The sequence below is a fragment of the Ranitomeya variabilis genome, chromosome 3, assembly GCF_051348905.1.
Source record: "Ranitomeya variabilis isolate aRanVar5 chromosome 3, aRanVar5.hap1, whole genome shotgun sequence".
Taxonomy (NCBI): domain Eukaryota; kingdom Metazoa; phylum Chordata; class Amphibia; order Anura; family Dendrobatidae; genus Ranitomeya; species Ranitomeya variabilis.
Genome location: NC_135234.1, coordinates 724,427,871 through 724,446,152, shown reverse-complemented (window position 1 = coordinate 724,446,152; position 18,282 = coordinate 724,427,871). Strand labels below are relative to the sequence as shown.

The 18,282-nt window shown below is 46.8% G+C and overlaps 1 protein-coding gene across 1 annotated transcript; it reads right to left on the bottom strand.

Annotated features, from left to right (window-relative positions):
• Nucleotides 1–1,459: 1,459 nt before the first annotated feature.
• Nucleotides 1,460–17,374, bottom strand: IL17D (interleukin 17D). Its single transcript, XM_077298367.1, has 3 exons — nucleotides 16,981–17,374; nucleotides 10,665–10,972; nucleotides 1,460–2,791 (listed from the first exon to the last, which is right to left on the bottom strand). Exons 1-3 carry the CDS (start codon nucleotides 16,996–16,998, stop codon nucleotides 2,467–2,469), a joined length of 651 nt encoding a protein of 216 aa, XP_077154482.1. The 5' UTR covers nucleotides 16,999–17,374; the 3' UTR covers nucleotides 1,460–2,466.
• Nucleotides 17,375–18,282: the final 908 nt, after the last annotated feature.

Below are 18,282 nucleotides of genomic sequence, written 5' to 3'. Positions count from 1 at the left end.
CTCTTGATGAGCTTCAAGAGGTAGTCACCGGGAATGGTCTTCCAACAATCTTGAAGGAGTTCCCAGAGATGCTTAGCACTTGTTGGCCCATTTGCCTTCACTCTGCGGTCCAGCTCACCCCAAACCATCTCGATTGGGTTCAGGTCTGGTGACTGTGGAGGCCAGGTCATCTGGCGTAGCACCCCATCACTCTCCTTCTTGGTCAAATAGCCCTTACACAGCCTGGAGGTGTGTTTGGGGTCATTGTTCTGTTGAAAAATAAATGATGGTCCAACTAAACGCAAACCGGATGGAATAGCATGCCGCTGCAAGATGCTGTGGTAGCCATGCTGGTTCAGTATGCCTTCAATTTTGAATAAATCCCCAACAGTGTCACCAGCAAAGCACCCCCACACCATCACACCTCCTCCTCCATGCTTCACGGTGGGAACCAGGCATGTAGAGTCCATCTGTTCACCTTTTCTGAGTCATACAAGACCACGGTGGTTGGATCCAAAGATCTCAAATTTGGACTCATCAGACCAAAGCACAGATTACCACTGGTCTAATGTCCATTCCTTGTGTTCTTTAGCCCAAACAAGTCTCTTCTGCTTGTTGCCTGTCCTTAGCAGTGGTTTCCTAGCAGCTATTTTACCATGAAGGCCTGCTGCACAAAGTCTCCTCTTAACAGTTGTTGTAGAGATGTGCCTGCTGCTAGAACTTTGTGTGGCATTGACCTGGTCTCTAATCTGAGCTGCTGTTAACCTGCGATTTCTGAGGCTGGTGAGTCGGATAAACTTATCCTCAGAAGCAGAGGTGACTCTTGGTCTTCCTTTCCTGGGGCGGTCCTCATGTGAGCCAGTTTCTTTGTAGCGCTTGATGGTTTTTGCCACTGCACTTGGGGGGACTCTTTCAAAGTTTTCCCAATTTTTCGGACTGACTGACCTTCATTTCTTAAAGTAATGATGGCCACTTGTTTTTCTTTACTTAGCTGCTTTTTTCTTGCCATAATACAAATTCTAACAGTCTATTCAGTAGGACTATCAGCTGTGTATCCACCAGACGTCTGCACAACACAACTGATGGTCCCAACCCCATTTATAAGGCAAGAAATCCCTCTTATTAAACCTGACAGGGCACACCTGTGAAAGGAAAACCATTCCCGGTGACTACCTCTTGAAGCTCATCAAGAGAATGCCAAGAGTGTGCAAAGCAGTCATCAAAGCAAAAGGTGGCTACTTTGAAGAACCTAGAATATAAGACATAATTTCAGTTGTTTCACACTTTTTTGTTAAGTATATAATTCCACATGTGTTAATTCATAGTTTTGATGCCTTCAGTGTGAATGTACAATTTTCATAGTCATGAAAATACAGAAAAATCTTTAAATGAGAAGGTGTGTCCAAACTTTTGGTCTGTACTGTATACGAGAAAAAGCATTGATGTGTGAATGAGGCATTATATAGAGAAGATAGACAACATTTCCAGGTCCATCAGGGTTATGAGGACATAATGTATGTGCTCAGAAGTGGAGGTAGCAGTTACATCTCCATACCGGACTTCTATTTTACCTTAGGAGACACATTTTAGGAGTTGAGGCTGCAATGAAGAAAGATCTCTTTAAGCAACTCAGATGGGGAAGGTCCTGAAATGATATCAGATTCTAGGCAGGAGGGTCATTTTTATAGAATGGATCCTACCCAGCCAGGAGATCTGGTGTGTAGCCGATGACCGGAGATCTCTCACCAACTTTCTAAGTGATTTTATGAGCTGAATCCATGGAAGGAGGATGCAGAAGAGGACGACTTGACCTCACAATTCGGCTTTAGTAATTTGAGATTTGGGGTGAGGAGGTTGATGGTTAAGGCTAACGATTCGGTATGGTTTACAAGAGCCCGGAAAGTTGACCAAAAATCCTAAAGAGGCAGAAAGATGTTCTTCTGCATCACTAACGTGAAGTTTGGGATCCTTACAAATAACATTAGCTAAAGGCTCGATAGCCAGGGCAAAGAGTGCGGGTACAATGGACACCCCTGCCTCGTGTCCCAAAACATCCGGGTAAGGTAAGAAAGAATCGGAAATATTTGCAAAGTTGCATCTTTTTTTTTTGCATTAAGGAAATAAAATGGCTTTTATATAAAAGTGTTAATTAGCTACGTAGCCTAAAATCTGCAGCAAACCCTGCTCCATCTGCAGCTATAAACGGGCGGGGACTGTAGATATTCTGAAAAGCTGCCAGTACCTTTCCATTACCCCAAGAATGACCAATGTAGTGTCCATTGCGGACGCGTCCATTCATTCCGCTCCAGTTCAGATATACATAATGTTAGTGTACACGTCCTCTACACCATGCTTTACACTGCAGCATATTCTGGGCAATCCTCCCCCGTTAAGTGCTTATTTTTACTTTAGGACCTTCTCACTCCATTGTACCTGTAGAGAGATCATGAAGCGCAGTCCACGCGTCGTCCCTCTTAGCTCTGCTGCTCAGTTGGACGACGGTTTCTCACTTTTATTTATAGAGACTTTGAACTTTTCTTTCTCCAGACTAGAATTTGTACTGTCCGGCTCGGACGCCTTCTCCGGATCTGGCACACATGTGCAACCTACTGGGATCGTGATGTAGTCCTCAACATAGACATAGCGACCACCAGTGCATGAAGACGTACGACGGAGGATGACAGTAGGCATGTAGACTGGGGTAGAACGGAGGTTTAGGTCCTCCTCTCCGTAGAGTCCAGTCAAGCAACCCTTGCAGAGACAATAGGCTTCTGGAATGTACTTGGGATACCGTGTGGGGTTATACGTTATCCTGGAAGAAAGTATACAAAGTGATTCAATTCCCTTCGTAGCTGTAATATAACCCTTATTTCTTTTAAATAAGTTTACATTTCATTGCTAATTAATTTCTCCCTTAAAATACAGTGTTTATTGGAACAAATCACCTACATAATATTTGTAAAATAAAATAATGTCTTCTGGGAGCAACCACTAGAGGGAGCAAACTGCGTACACTGAACTCAATGAGAAGCCAGTATGCAGTAAGCTCGCATGCTCCCTCTAGTGGTGACTGTAAGTAGCCGGTATGCTATAGTTTACATTAATGTCTATGCTGGAGATTTCAGAAGAGAACAGAGCTCAGATTACCATACATTTATATTAAGAAATTAATTATGACCTAAATAGGATGTGAAGGTACAAGATCAAGATTTCCTGTAAGGGCAAACAAGTAATGGTATATCTCTAAGATTGGTGGGATTACTGGGACCGCAGAGACCATTAGAAGGAGGGAAGCGTATTTGGATTTTTACCATATATACAGGGCAGCAAACATTAAAACCGTTATCATGATTAAGATTAAAAAGTGAGTGTAACCTGCTGATTTATGGATCCAGAAAGTGTTAGTAAAATAATCTCTGTGCTGGGGAAGCCATAAAGGATACAAATCGAATATTACATCTTTTCCCTCACAGATAGTGACTACTGAAATTGATACACACCTGATGGTCCGAAAATGGAGAGAAATGCGAATCTTTAGAATTACGTACCTGTACTAAAAGTCACACGGTTGTATAATTGTATGTATGACAATAGATGTCTCATATTTGCTCGATAGTGATGGGCGAACGTGCTGGGATAAGGTGTTATCTGAGCATGCTCAGGTGCTAACCGAGTGTCTTCGGTGTGCTCGAATAATATGTTTTAGTCCCCGCAGCTGCATGACTCATGTTCAACAGCCTTAAGACACGCAGGGATTGTCTGTTTGTTAGACATGCAGCCGCGGGGACCGGAACATGGTATTCCAGCACGCCGAAGACACCGAGCATGGCGGACAACACCTTATCTGTGCATGTTCGCTCATCACTAGTGCTTATATATTGTTACATGACAACTTCCTGTTTAATGATCAGACTTCTCTGCTTATGTCACGTAAGCTGGATTTGAATATTATGAAGAGATTCCAGTTCTGGTTTCATTTTCTCTCATTTCAAATCCACGAGCTGTATCCACAAGTGGAGCGATCGAGGTGCTTGTAAGAGCCAGGGATGGACGGGTGGTAGCTCGGCTGTCATGCGGTGCCGGTGATTGACTCTTGGAACGAGCCGTCACTGCCGGATGCACCAGCGGCCTACAATGACCTGTCTGCTCTCCTACGCATTTCAGAAGTTCTCCGCTTCCTACGTCGGGGTGCACAAAGTCTCTATATATTTACTACTAAAAATGCGCGGGACTCAGATTTCTACTTTAGAAGTTTAGTACTAAATCTATTTGATAATTTTAGAATTTTTATTTAGTTTTTGATAGCGATTGCTTGTTACAAAATAAACTTTTGTTTATATACAAACATAGTTTGCAGGTGGTCTCATTGGATCTGGAATAGCGCTGTAACAGTTGTTGGGTATGCAGTTACTGACAGCTCAGCCGTCCAATCCCGTACAGGGGCATGCTGAAGCTGTCAGTACTTTGACAGCATGGCCATCCAATCTGGTACAGGGGCGTACTGAGCTGTCAGTGTGTTGATTGACAGCTCGACTATCCAGTCTGTGACTCCAAGTGTTCACTATCCCAGGTAATTGCCATGCTACTTAGCTGAGCAGCTTCTCCCAGACCTCTGCCAGATGAACATTCAGCTTGTGAGGTTTGTGCTTTACTTGAGTTCTGTATGCTAGATCTCTTGCCTGACATGACCATCCACCTGTTTAACCCCTTCAGCTCTGATCCCTTATCCTCTTGGTACTCTGACCTCGGAACGTTACCTGACTACTATTTTTGTCTCTTCCTTTTGTTTATGACGTACCCTCCTGGCTTGTGACCTTGGACTCCTTGAAGACTCTGAGAAGTGAGAAGCATCACAAGCACCACTATCAAGCCCCTAATTCTTCTTTCTTCAATCACAGTCCAATCATAGCATATGGTTAAAATACTACCCCGGTGCCCAGACGAACATACATGGGGCAGAGCTGTGTCATCCTGATGTCAGGACTCTGAACATTTTTTCCCTTTTGTGCATTACTGCCCTTTTCCAAGATGGCGTCTTTGGTCTCATGTGCACTGTGTCTTCCTGCTATAAAACTCCACCCCAGCCTTCAGTCTGTGCTAGAGTATTCTGCCTTGCATCCAGCTCCTGACCTCTGATTACTCCCTGGCTATAAACCTGCTCCTGTGAACCTGTGTGGTGATCCTGCTACTGATCCTGCTACTCTGCTCTGAGTTCCTGCTGCATACACAAGTTTCCAGTAATCCTCCATCTGCTGTTCGTGTTTACTTCCATCTGCATTTGCTGGACATGTAAGCTGTTTCTGCTTTGCAATAACCTGAGACTATTAACCAGGCCTCCCTGGTTGAGCTAAGATATGATTAGAACTGCCTAATAAGCATATCTATCTGTGCCTGGACTAAGACAAGGATTTATTCGTGTCAAGTATCCTCAAGAATAACTGCTTCATAGACTTTCTGCTTGATTGCTTTTTCCTCTGAAGTTTCCTATAGACTGCTAAGCTGCGTTTATTATTTGCACCAAGTGTTGTGGACTTGAGTTTCTCTCTGCACCTGTTTGAATAAAACTGTGTCCTGTAGTTGTCTTGTTCCACGCAAAGAGTCTCCTGAGTTATCCCCTATAATTATTACAGGATACTCTAGCCTAAAAAAACAAAGGAGACTGCTGGAACAATGACTGCAGAAAGCAAATTAGAGCAGGTGTTTTCCATAATTAGATCACTGCAGAAAGATGTGGAAGGTCTGCAAAAGAAGTTTGGAAGCTTTGAACACAATCAACAAGTGCTTGGACAAACTTTGCAGGACTTGAGCAACCGCATGGCAGCCCAGGAAAACAAACTTGCTGGCATAGAGTCCCAGTATGGATGGGCTTTTCAGGACATAAGCACGGAAATAGCTGCACAAGTGACTTTACCCTCTGGGCAACCGCCACCAGCTAGCCCACCTAAGTTGCCCCCATTCAGATTTAATGGTGATCGCGACAAATTTCGTGGCTTTGTGAATCAATGTATGCTATATTTTGATGTGCATGCTGACCGTTTTCCTACTGATAGATCCAAAGTATTGTGTGTAATAATGCTACTGACCTCACGAGCGCTCGCCTGGGCGAATCCGATGACTGAGTCTCGTGACCCACAGTTAAATGACTTGGATGATTTCTTGGCCGCTATGGCATTAATGTTTGATGTCCCTAATCGCCGTGCAACCGCTGAATCTGCTTTGTTGTCTTTACGCCAGGCTAAACGTTGTTATTGAGTATGCCACTGAATTCAGGAGATTGGCGGTAGATACCAATTGGGACAGTTATGCACAATTGCCTATTTTTAAAAGGGGTCTGTCTAGTATTGTAAGAGATGAACTAGCTCGCTCTGAGTCACCACAAGAGCTAGAGACATTTATACAGCATTGTGTGCGCATAGACATTCGCCTTACTGAGCGTAGGCAGGAGAAACTTGCTGCATATAACCGTGTTTCTAACTTTTCCCTTCCTTCCAAAGAGCCTGCAGGTAAAACATCTCGGGAGGTGGAGGAGGTGCCCATGCAAATTGATTCTGTTCAGAGGTGCGAGATCAATGAGCGCCGGGAGCATCGCCTTCGTGAAAGTATATGTTTCTACTGCGGCCAGTCTGACCACTTCTTGATCAATTGTCCTAAGTGTCCTAGACGGCCTAACAAGGTGCTAGCAGCAATAGGGGAGTACGACAACTGTGATGATGAATCTGACATCTTTGAATGTAGCCTGCCTTTAAACGCTGTATTCCATTCACTTTCTATGACTTCACCCCCCAAGGAGCTTAAGGAAAAGAACTCTCACTATTCTCTTCCTATTAAGATCCTGTGTTCAGGACAGTGGATTTCCAGTGCAGCTATGATTGACTCTGGTGCAGGTGGCAATTTCATGGATATCGCATTTGCCAAGGAACATGGTATTAAAATTCAGCAAAGAGCCTCTCCAATTACCATGGAAACAGTGGATGGGTCACCTTTAATCTCTGGGCCTGTGGATCAGGAGACCGTACCCCTTGAAATTTTGTTGGAGCCTAATCATCAGGAGCAACTTTCTTTCTTGCTAATTTCTTCTCATTTTCCTGTGATTTTAGGCATTCCTTGGTTGCGTTCTCAGAACCCAATTATCAACTGGGAGACCAAGGAGATTATCTTCCCAACAAGGAGCAACTCAGCGTTAACAGAAGCTGTCCCTGAGTCCACAGCTATGGAACCACATGTACAGGTATTTTCTTTACCTACAGCTTATAAAGAGTTCTCTGACATCTGTGACAAGAAGAATGCAGATCAGCTTCCTCCACACAGGCATTATGACTGTCCCATTGAGCTGCTTCCCGGGGCAGCCATTCCTTTTGGTAACGTATACCCTTTGGTGGCACCTGAGCTTCAAGCCTTAAAAGAGTATATTGATGAAAATCTGGCCAAAGGCTTCATACGTCCTTCTTCCTCACCAACAGGGGCACCTATCTTTTTTGTAAAGAAGAAGGATGGGACCCTTAGACCCTGTGTTGACTATCGAGAACTCAATAAGGTAACCGTACGAAACCGTTACCCTTTGCCTCTGATTCCCGAATTACTGGAAAGAGTCCGCCATGCTAAGGTGTTCTCTAAACTGGATCTTCGTGGGGCTTATAATTTGGTGCGTATTCGTCCAGGGGATGAGTGGAAGACAGCATTCAGATGCCGGTATGGACACTTTGAATCTCTTGTGATGCCCTTCGGGCTTTGTAACGCCCCTGCAACATTTCAACACCTTGCTAATGACATTTTCAGAGATTTGTTGGACCAGTTTGTAGTGATCTATTTGGACGATATACTAATCTTTTCGGACTCTACAGGAACATGAAGAACATGTCAAAACTGTTTTAAGACATCTGAAAGAGAACCATCTGTATATTAAGCCGGAGAAATGTGAGTTCCATCGTTCTGAGATACAGTTCTTAGGTTATATCATCTCTCCCCAGGGGCTGAACATGGAATCTGGTAAGATTCAGGCTATCCTTGACTGGCCGGTACCCAAGAACGTTAAGGAGGTCCAACGTTTTATTGGTTTTGCAAATTTCTACAGACGCTTCATTCAAAATTTTTCTGATATTGTCCATCCCATTACTTCCTTGACAAAGAAGGAAAAGCCCTTTAAGTGGTCATCACAGGCTCAAGAAGCTTTTGATCGGCTTAAGATCTGTTTCACATCAGCACCGCTGTTGATACACCCAGATTCAACACTTCCTTTCATTGTGGAGGTGGACGCTTCTGATAATGCTTTGGGGGCTATTCTCTCCCAAAGAACTGGAGAGAAGGGTCTGCTACATCCTTGTGCTTTCTTTTCCGTAGACTAACCTCAGCAGAGAAGAATTATGACGTGGGAGACAAGGAATTGCTGGCTATTATTGCGGCTTTCAAAGAATGGAGGCATCATCTGCAAGGAGCTGCACAACAGATCATAGTGCTAACTGACCATCGCAATCTAGAGTTCCTTAGATCCGCTAGATGTCTTTCTCCTCATCAGGCTCGTTGGAACTTATTTTTAAATCAATTTAACTTTGTTATCTCGTACCGTCCAGGTTCTCGTAATGGGAAGGCTGATGCTTTGTCCCGAATCCATGCTGCGGATTCCGTACCTGGAGCCCCGTCCAAGACCATTCTATCTGATGCCAATTTCATCCACGATCAGGACTTGTGAAAGGAGTGCAGGGAGGCCTATGAAGGTGATGTATTTCTGGCCAACCCACCTGTGGATATTAATCTTGTCTTTAAGGGTGGCATGTGGTTCAGAGATCGACGTATCTACGTCCCGGAGGTCGTCCGTCTGCAGATCCTCAAGTTGGTACATGACTCCAAGTTGGCTGGTCACAGGGGGGTACAGAAGACACAAGAGTTCCTGAGCCGATTCTTCTGGTGGCCAACTTGCCTGAAGGATACCAAGGACTATGTTCTCTCTTGCGAGGTATGTGCCCGTTACAAGACTCCTCATGTGGCACCTATGGGTCTTCAACAAGTATTACCTGTTCAGTCCCGCCCTTGGGGGTCTATATCAATGGACTTTATTGTGGAGCTGCCTACATCGGGGGGCATGAATACAATCATGGTGGTAGTTGATCGCCTGACTATAGCTGCTCATTTTGTTCCGTGCACCGGCCTTCCCTCAGCTAAAGATACAGTGTACTTGGTTATACAGAATGTCTTTCGGTTGCACGGGGTTCCGGATGAGATCATCTCTGACCGTGGAGTACAGTTCACTTCAAGATTCTGGAAGGGGTTTTGCTCTGCACTCAATATTACTGTCTCTCTTCTGCTTACCATCCCCAGACAAATGGTCAGACTGAGCGTACCAACCAGATGCTGAAACAATATCTAAGATGTTATGTCAGTCATCTCCAGGATGATTGGTTGGAGTTGTTGCTGTTAGCCGAATTTTCATATAACAATTCTCAGAGCGCCTCCACTAAATTTACACCTTTCTTTGCCAATCTGGGTTATCATCCGTGTATTTTACTATTTTAATGTGTCAGCGCCGGCCGTAAAGCAGAGCACAGCGGTGACGTCACCGCTGTTACTGCCGGCGCTGACACATTCAGTGCAGGGAAGCTCTGGGCAGCAGCGCGTGCATAAGCAACGCTCTTGCCGAAAGCAGTTTTAACCCTGTGGACGCCGGCGGGGGACGTGACAGACATCAGAATGTGAGTATGTACTGTTTTTTTTTTTAACTTTTACAATGGTAACCAGGGTAAATATCGGGTTACTAAGCGCGGCCCTGCACTTAGTAACCCGATGTTTACCCTGGTTACCCGGGTGCTGCAGGGGGACTTCGGCATCGTTGAAGACAGTTTCAACGATGCTGAAGTCGTTCCCCTGATCGTTGGTCGCTGGAGAGAGCTGTCTGTGTGACAGCTCCCCAGTGACCACACAACGACTTACCAACGATCACGGCCAGGTCGTATCGCTGGTCGTGATCGTTGGTAAGTCGTTTAGTGTGACTCCAGCTTAAGACAAGGATTTATTCGTGTCAAGTATCCTCAAGAATAACTGTGCTTCATAGACTTTCTTCTTGATTGCATTTTCCTCTGAAGTTTCCTATAGACTGCTGAGCTGCGTTTATTATTTGCACCAAGTGTTGTGGACTTGAGTTTCTCTCTGCACCTGTTTGAATCACCGTGTGATAATATAGACTTTACCACTTATAAAACTGTGTCCTGTAGTTGTCTTGTTCCACGCAAAGAGTCTCTTGAGTTATCCCCTATAATTATTACACCTGATATGAGGATTTTGAATCCAGCTATAAAATAAGAAAGGTCATGAGTCCAATGTGTTCAGTCTCCGCTCACCAAGCCTTTCTGACGGCTGCATATTGTACTGAGCAGTGTGAGATCTCAGCAGGGAAGGGTGACGCTGAGGAGCTGTCAATCAAGCTAGGTGGGCAAAGATTGAGCTTACATTCAAATTGACCTATAGATCCATCTTGACATCGATTTACATAGTGAGTACACCGACCTTATCAGGTCTGAGACACAGAACCACTTTAATGTTGACAGGAGCCTCCATATTCTACCTACTCTGCTTCTCATCTTGTCTCCTGACAATACATACTACTGATATGCTATAAATTTGAATTACAGGTAAATTCTAGTTTCCAGACATAACCAATCCTAGCTGTGACAACGTAAAGATATTTGCACAATCACCTGTATGCCCATGGGGATATGCTGTGGATATTGACTGGTATCCGCTGCTTTCCGTCCCCTGGGGCCCTACCTCGGGTCCCAGCTGGACAGCTGACGTTCTCCTTTTCCAGCGGCTGAAGCTGCAGGGTGTGATGATAGGCACTAAGCATACCGGCAGCCAGGTGTCCATACGTCTGCTCCAGCACCTCCTCCTGGCGGTCGGCACAAGCCTTGGTCTTTGGCGGCTGTCGCTTTATAGATTTAGAGCCCTCTGAACTGACAATCAGTAGTCCAAGAAACAACATCAGAACGGATTGTGCTAAAGTGACCTGCAGATGGGTGTGAAAATATTTGCATGTTATTCAACAGCAAGCGTATGTCGGCCATGATGAAATAAGTTATTGTAATTGTATGCAGGGAATTAGTTGATCCATTGCCCCCTGCAGATGCACCTGATAATATTGTCTTTCTGCAGTGGATGTTATCAGTTGTGGTAATCCCATCTCATGGCGTCATAACATTGAATTAGGATATGTCTTCACTTTATGACCATTGGAGGTCTGACCTCTGGGTATTCCACTGATCCTGAGCACAAAGGTTTTTGCCACCTAAACTGAGAGCAGCATAATGTAGAGACAGAGACCCTGATTCCAGTGATGTATCACTTACTGGGCTGCTTGCTGTAGTTTGGATAATCTGCTGATAAGATTGTTTTTATCATTAGAGGACTAGTAAACCTGCTGCCATGTAGTCATCAATATTTATGAGCTCTGTATAACCCCGTCCCCAACACTGATTGGCAGTTTTCTGCCTACACACAGTGCACACAGAAAGCTGCCAATCCGTGGTGTGGGTAGGTGGGGTTATACAGAGCTCAGCATTCAGAGAACTGGTATATCTGCAGCAAACAGGGATTTTATCAAAATTGCAGCAAGCAGCCCAGTAAGTGACATGGTATCTCTATTACATTTAAAGGGATGCAGCACAATGACTGTTCAAACTAAGTTCCGCCACTCGGTGCAGAGCCCTCATTTATATTCACCTTCCCACCTGCTTGGTTTCCTTCATCCTCCACCCCCTGTTCTTTGATTGACAGCTCTGGCTTCATAGAGCCAGAGAAGGGTGGAGATAGATGGAAACCTAGAAGGTGGGAAAGTGTATATAAATGACTGAACCCGCCGTGATGCACCGAGCGCCTGTGCTTGCTTTGAACGGTCATTCTGTGCTTACAGAGCTCGGTTCTCGGGATGGCTGGGGGGATCCAGAGGCCAGCAATGTGTTACAGTATCTCGTCTCTGGGATCAGACCAGTCAGGCCGATCTTCTGCCCCCCGCCCAGATCAATGAGCCTTGGGTGCCCATGACCCTGTTTTCATTTTACCAGTTTTCCTTCCTTCAACCATTTTTGGAAGGTGGCAACCACTAGATAGTGGGAACAACACCCTACAGGACCTGCTGTTCTGGAGATCAGCCACCATCACTATTTAGACTTTAGTGAACTTGTTGGTTATTGCACAAGAGTATATTCACTAGTGTCTAAATGAGGCTTGTGGAAATCCATGTGCATGGTATTTGGTCACCAAGTGTTAATAACCAGTGATGAGCGAGCGTGCTCGGGTGTTATCCGAGTATCTCAGGCGTGTTCGGATACTATGTTCAAGTCCCTGCAGTTGCATGTTTTGTGTCTGTTAGGCTACGTTCACACTAGCGTTGTGCGCCACTGCGTCGGCGACGCAACGCACAACGCACGCAAAAACGCGTCAAAACGCACGCAAAAACGCTGCGTTTTGCGACGCATGCGTCGGTTTTTGCCGAAAATCGGACGCAAGAAAAATGCAACTTGTTGCGTTTTCTTGGTCCGACGCTTGCGGCAAAAAAGACGCATGTGTCGCACAACGCAACAAAAAAAAACGCATGCGTCCCCCATGTTAAGTATAGGGGCGCATGACGCATGCGTCGCCGCTGCGTCGCCGACGCAAACCCGACGCACATTAGCTTAACGCTAATGTGAACGTAGCCTTAGAGAGCCGGAACAAATGCGAGGATTGCCTAAGAAACAGCCACAGGAACTCGAACATATTATTTGGGCACAGGGGCGGATTATAAGAGGGTCAATCTGGGCGGTAGCCCAGGGCCCAGTGGAGTGGGGGGGCCCTAGGCTACCGCACAGATTGCCCGCCGCCATTCAGGACATTACTGCCCGAGTGCCCCCGTGCCCTGACTGGCGTATCATTTATGGGCCCGGTGGGCAGAGAGAGGGGGCCCGCATCGGGCCCCGTCTCATCTGCTCACCGGGCCCTTACCGGCGCTGCGGCGGTTTCCTATTGACGTGCGGGCACGCGCCCGCACGTCAATAGTTGACAACAGCTGCCAGCCAATTGGAGGCTGGCAGCTGAAGTCGGCCGCAGGCGCAGCGCACACGTCGCCGGCGTCTGACGTCATTGTCAGTCACCGGCGAGTGTGCGCTGCTGGAGGGAGCTCGCCGCTGGAGCGCCGGTCAGGTGAGGAGAACTCTTTTTTTGCGAACGGCAATCCGGGGGGCCCGGGGCAATATGCTGGACACACTGGGGCAATGCTGGAGACACTGGGGCACATTGCTGGACACACTGGGGGAGATGATTGCTGGACACACTGGGGGCAATGCTGGACACACTGGGGGCAATGCTGGACACACTGGGGGCAATGCTGGACACACTGGGGGCAATGCTGGACACACTGGGGCAGATTGCTGGACACACTGGGGGCAATGCTGGAGACACTGGGGGCAGATGATTGCTGGAGACACGGGCAATGCTGGAGACACTGTGGCAATGCTGGAGACACGGGGCAATGCTGGAGACACTGTGGCAATGCTGGAGACACTGCGGCAGATTGCTGGACACTGGGGGCAATGCTGGAGACACTGGGGCAATGCTGGAGACACTGGGGCAGATTGCTGGACACACTGGGGCAGATGATTGCTGGACACACTGGGGGCAATGCTGGAGACACTGGGGCAGATTGCTGGACACACTGGGGGCACTGCTGGAGACACTGTGGCAGATTGCTGGACACGGGGCAATGCTGGAGACACTGGGGCAGATTGCTAGACACACTGGGGCAGATGATTGCTGTACACACTGGGGGCAATGCTGGAGACACTGGGGCAGATTGCTGGACACACTGGGGGCAATGCTGGAGGACACACTGGGGCAGATGATTGCTGGAGACACTGGGGCAATGCTGGAGACACTGGGACAGATTGCTGGACACTGGGGGCAATGCTGGAGACACTGGGGCAGATTGCTGGACACACTGGGGGCAATGCTGGAGACACTGTGCCAATGCTGGAGACACTGCGGCAGATTGCTGGACATTGGGGGCAATGCTGGAGACACTGGGGGCACTGCTGGAGACACTGTGGCAGATTGCTGGACACGGGGCAATGCTGGAGACACTGGGGCAATGCTGGAGACACTGGGGCAGATTGCTGGACACACTGGGGCAGATGATTGCTGGACACACTTGGGGCAATGTTGGACACACTGGGGCAGATTGCTGGACACACTGGGGGCAATGCTGGAGGACACACTGGGGCAGATGATTGCTGGAGACACTGGGGCAATGCTGGAGACACTGGGACAGATTGCTGGACACTGGGGCAATGCTGGAGACACGGGCAGATTGCTGGACACACTGGGGGCAATGCTGGAGACACTGGGGGCAATGCTGGAGACACTGGAGGCAATGCTGGAGACACTGGGGGCAATGCTGGAGACACTGGGGGCAATGCTGGAGACACTGGGGCAATGCTGGAGACACGGGCAGATTGCTGGACACACTGGGGGCAATGCTGGAGACACTGGGGCAGATTGCTGGACACTGGGGGAGATTGCTGGGACACTGGGGGCAATGCTGGAGACACTGGGGCAATGCTGGAGACACTGGGACAGATTGCTGGACACACTGGGGCAGATGATTGCTGGACACACTGGGGGCAATGCTGGAGACACGGGGCAATGCTGGAGACACTGGGGCAGATTGCTGGACACTGGGGGCAATGCTGGAGACACTGGAGCAGATTGCTGGACACACTGGGGGCAATGCTGGAGACACTGGGGCAATGCTGGAGACACTGGGGCAATGCTGGAGACACGGGCAGATTGCTGGACACACTGGGGGCAATGCTGGAGGACACACTGGGGCAGATTGCTGGACACACTGGAGCAATGCTGGAGACACGGGCAGATTGCTGGACATACTGGGGCAGATTGCTGGACACACTGGGGGTAATATGCTGGACACACTGGGGGTAATATGCTGGACACACTGGGGCAGATTGCTGGACACACTGGGGGCACTGCTGAACACTCTGGGGCAATATGCTGGACATACTGGGGCAGATTGTTGAACACACTGTCTGGGGGCAATGCTGGACATAGGGGCTAATTAAGGGATATTATTACTGCAGTGATGTATTTATTTTATTTTTTTGAGTATACTGTTTTAAATGGGGGGGCGGTCCTGTTACTGTGCAGAGTGACACTATATCGCCTTTTTTTCTCCATGTGGTGTAATGTAGAAGTTGTGAAAAATTAAGTAATGTGTTCTGCAAGCGGAGCTCGAGATAACTGTGTTATTTCCTGCAGAAACGAGTCCTGGCTGGAAGAAATGATGGCGGTCTGTGCTGGATGAAAGATGGAGGACATCACCTAGAGACGTCACTGGTGAGTCAGTGTTACCTATACACTGACACTATACACTGTATACTATATACAGAGGTCCTCTGTATAATGTCACCAGTGATCACTGTATTACCTATACATTATATACAGAGCTCCTGTGTATAATGTCACCAGTGATCTCTGTATTACCTCTACACAGACACTGCATACTAAGTACAGATCTCCTGTGAATACTGGCACTTATGGTGATAGTATTGTGTTGTTTTTTTTATTACTGATCAGTATTGTAGTATTCAGTCACTATGTGGTGGTAATATGTGGTCTGAAAATGGTGTTGCGGTATTTGTCCCTTGTATGTGCTATTTGGTCACCAAGTGGTGGTAATATGTGGTCTTGACATGGTGCGGTGGTATTTGTTCCTTGTATGTGATATTATTTGATCACTGGGGTTGTAATTTGTGGTCTGGTCATGGTGCGGTGGTATTTGTTCCTTGTATGTGATATTGGTCACCAAGTGGTGGTAATATGTGGTCCTGACATGGTGCAGTGGTATTTGTTCCTTGTATGTGATATTATTCGATCACTGTGGTTGTAATTTGTGGTCTGGTCATGGTGCGGTGGTATTTGTTCCTTGTATGTGATATTGGTCATTTTAAAAATTGAAAAATAAAATCAAAATATACCTAAATTGTATTGGATATTTTAACAAATATTTAATAGGTTACAGTAGAGTAGGGCCCAGCCATTTTTCTGGAATAATCTGGTTCAGGTATAACATGACCCCCCCCCCCCCGTCACATGACCCCCCCGTCACATGACCGGGGGGCCCACAGTGTCTGAACAGCCCGGGGCCCTGGCTACCCTTAATCCACCCCTGTTTGGGCACGACCACTCTACTCTGATAACACCCCCGAGCATGGTCGGGAGCACGTTTGCTCATCACTATTAATAACCTATCGTTAGGTTATCAATATCAGATCGGTGGAGTCCGACACCTGCCACCCCAAACAATCAGCTGTAATTTGCTCCGACGCCTGCCTGGTGTAAACACACTGAACGGAGCAACTAACTGATCTGTGGGAGTACAGGGTGGCTGACCCCATTGATCTGCTATTGATGACCCATCCGAAGCTAGCTGGACTAATAAAGTACGTATTTTATCATTAGGATTATATCGACATTTTGACATCGGCTGATGTACTTTGAAAACCGAACTATGGCTGACATCTGTAGAATAATGTGTACAGCTTGTGTTGTGAAATCTGCGCTCACATCTGCTTTACAAACTGTTTACTGCCCGTGACGCAACCAAGAGTGGAACGTGACAGATCTTCCAAATATAAGTATCTGCAGAACTATGCAAAAGTCAAAACTAGATCTAAACAATCTTCCTAAAATATCCAGAACATGAAGAATAATTGTACCTCGCTAACATGTCATCAACGTAACCCCTCTAAAATCCCCCACTGAAATACAGGCACGAATGCTCAGCTGCCCTCTCCCTGTGAGCAAGTCATCTCTAAGTACAAAGCAGCCCACTGTCTTCAGGCGGGACCCTCCTGTTTCATTAACCTCTTCACTACTGGCTGCAAAATGAATGGGGGTACAGACCCTGCCGCCTTTATCCTCTATTCACACCTCCACCCCATTTCGTCCTGTGCCCTCTCTACTTACCTGGCGCCTTGGCTGCATCTTGAAGATCCCAAGCTCAGGTCTGAGAATGGCAGAGGACCAATGTGGAGTAGGCAAGATATAGATATGTAAGGGGGTATAATATGTTCCTCAGCTGGACTAAGAGAGGAAGGAGGGGGGTTCTGATGCAGATGAAGGATATGAGGGTCTACAAAATGAGACAGACAGCGAAAGTAGGAGGGAGAGCACAAGTTTTGCAATACACCGTGTGATCTTAGAAAAGGAAGAAGTGCAAGGAGCACAGGTTGCAGATGTTGGGGGGCAGAGGAGCTGCTATGGGCAGAAAAGAGCAGCTGCAATTGGCAGCAGCTGGACCCCGGCAGATCTTCCACCCGCTGCTGGCCTCACGCTCTCACTGAATTAAAGCTGGAAAGATTCCCCAGTCAACAGGCTACTTTACACACACAGGCGGGAGCGTACTGCCTGTTAGCACTCAGCTACAGAATTAGCAGTTTTAGGCAGCTGACGTCATCAGCGCTCATAATCCTACTCCAAATCTCACAAGCAATCGTTTCTTTTTCAATGCGCACAGAAGTGATAAACATGGCCACCAATTATATATACACAGGTGCTTCTCACAAAATTAGAATATCATCAAGTTAATTTATTTCCGTTTTTCAATTCAAAGTGAAACTCATGTATTATAGTCATTACAGAGTGATCTATTTCAAGTGTTTATTTCTGTTAACCATCACTCCAGTGTTCTTATGGTACTTTGTGTTAGCTAACTGTTTAAGAAGGCTAATGGAAGGTTATAATACCCTTGAAGTACATCAGAGTCTGTAGTTTGAGAAATCGACGCCTCACAGGTCCTCAACTGGCAGCGTCATTAAATAGTACACGCAAAATACCAGTGTCAACGTCTACAGTGAAGAGGCGACTCCGGGATGCTGGCCTTCAGGGCAGAGTGGCAAAGAAAAAGCCATATCTGAGACTGGCTAATAAAAGGAAAAGATTAATATGGGCAAAAGAACACAGACATTGGACAGAGGAAGATTGGAAAAAAGTGCTATGGACAGATGAACCAAGTTTGAGGTGTTTGTATCACACAGAAGAACATTTGTGAGATGCAGAACAACTGAAAAGATGCTGGAAGAGTGCCTGACGCCATCTGTCAAGCATGGTGGAGGTAATGTGATGGTCTGGGGTTGATTTGGTGCTGGTAATGTTGGAGATTTGTACAAGGTAAAAGGGATTTTGAATAAAGAAGGCTATGACTCTATTTTACAACGCCATGCCATACCCTGTGGACAGCGCTTGACTGGAGCCAATTTCATCCTACAA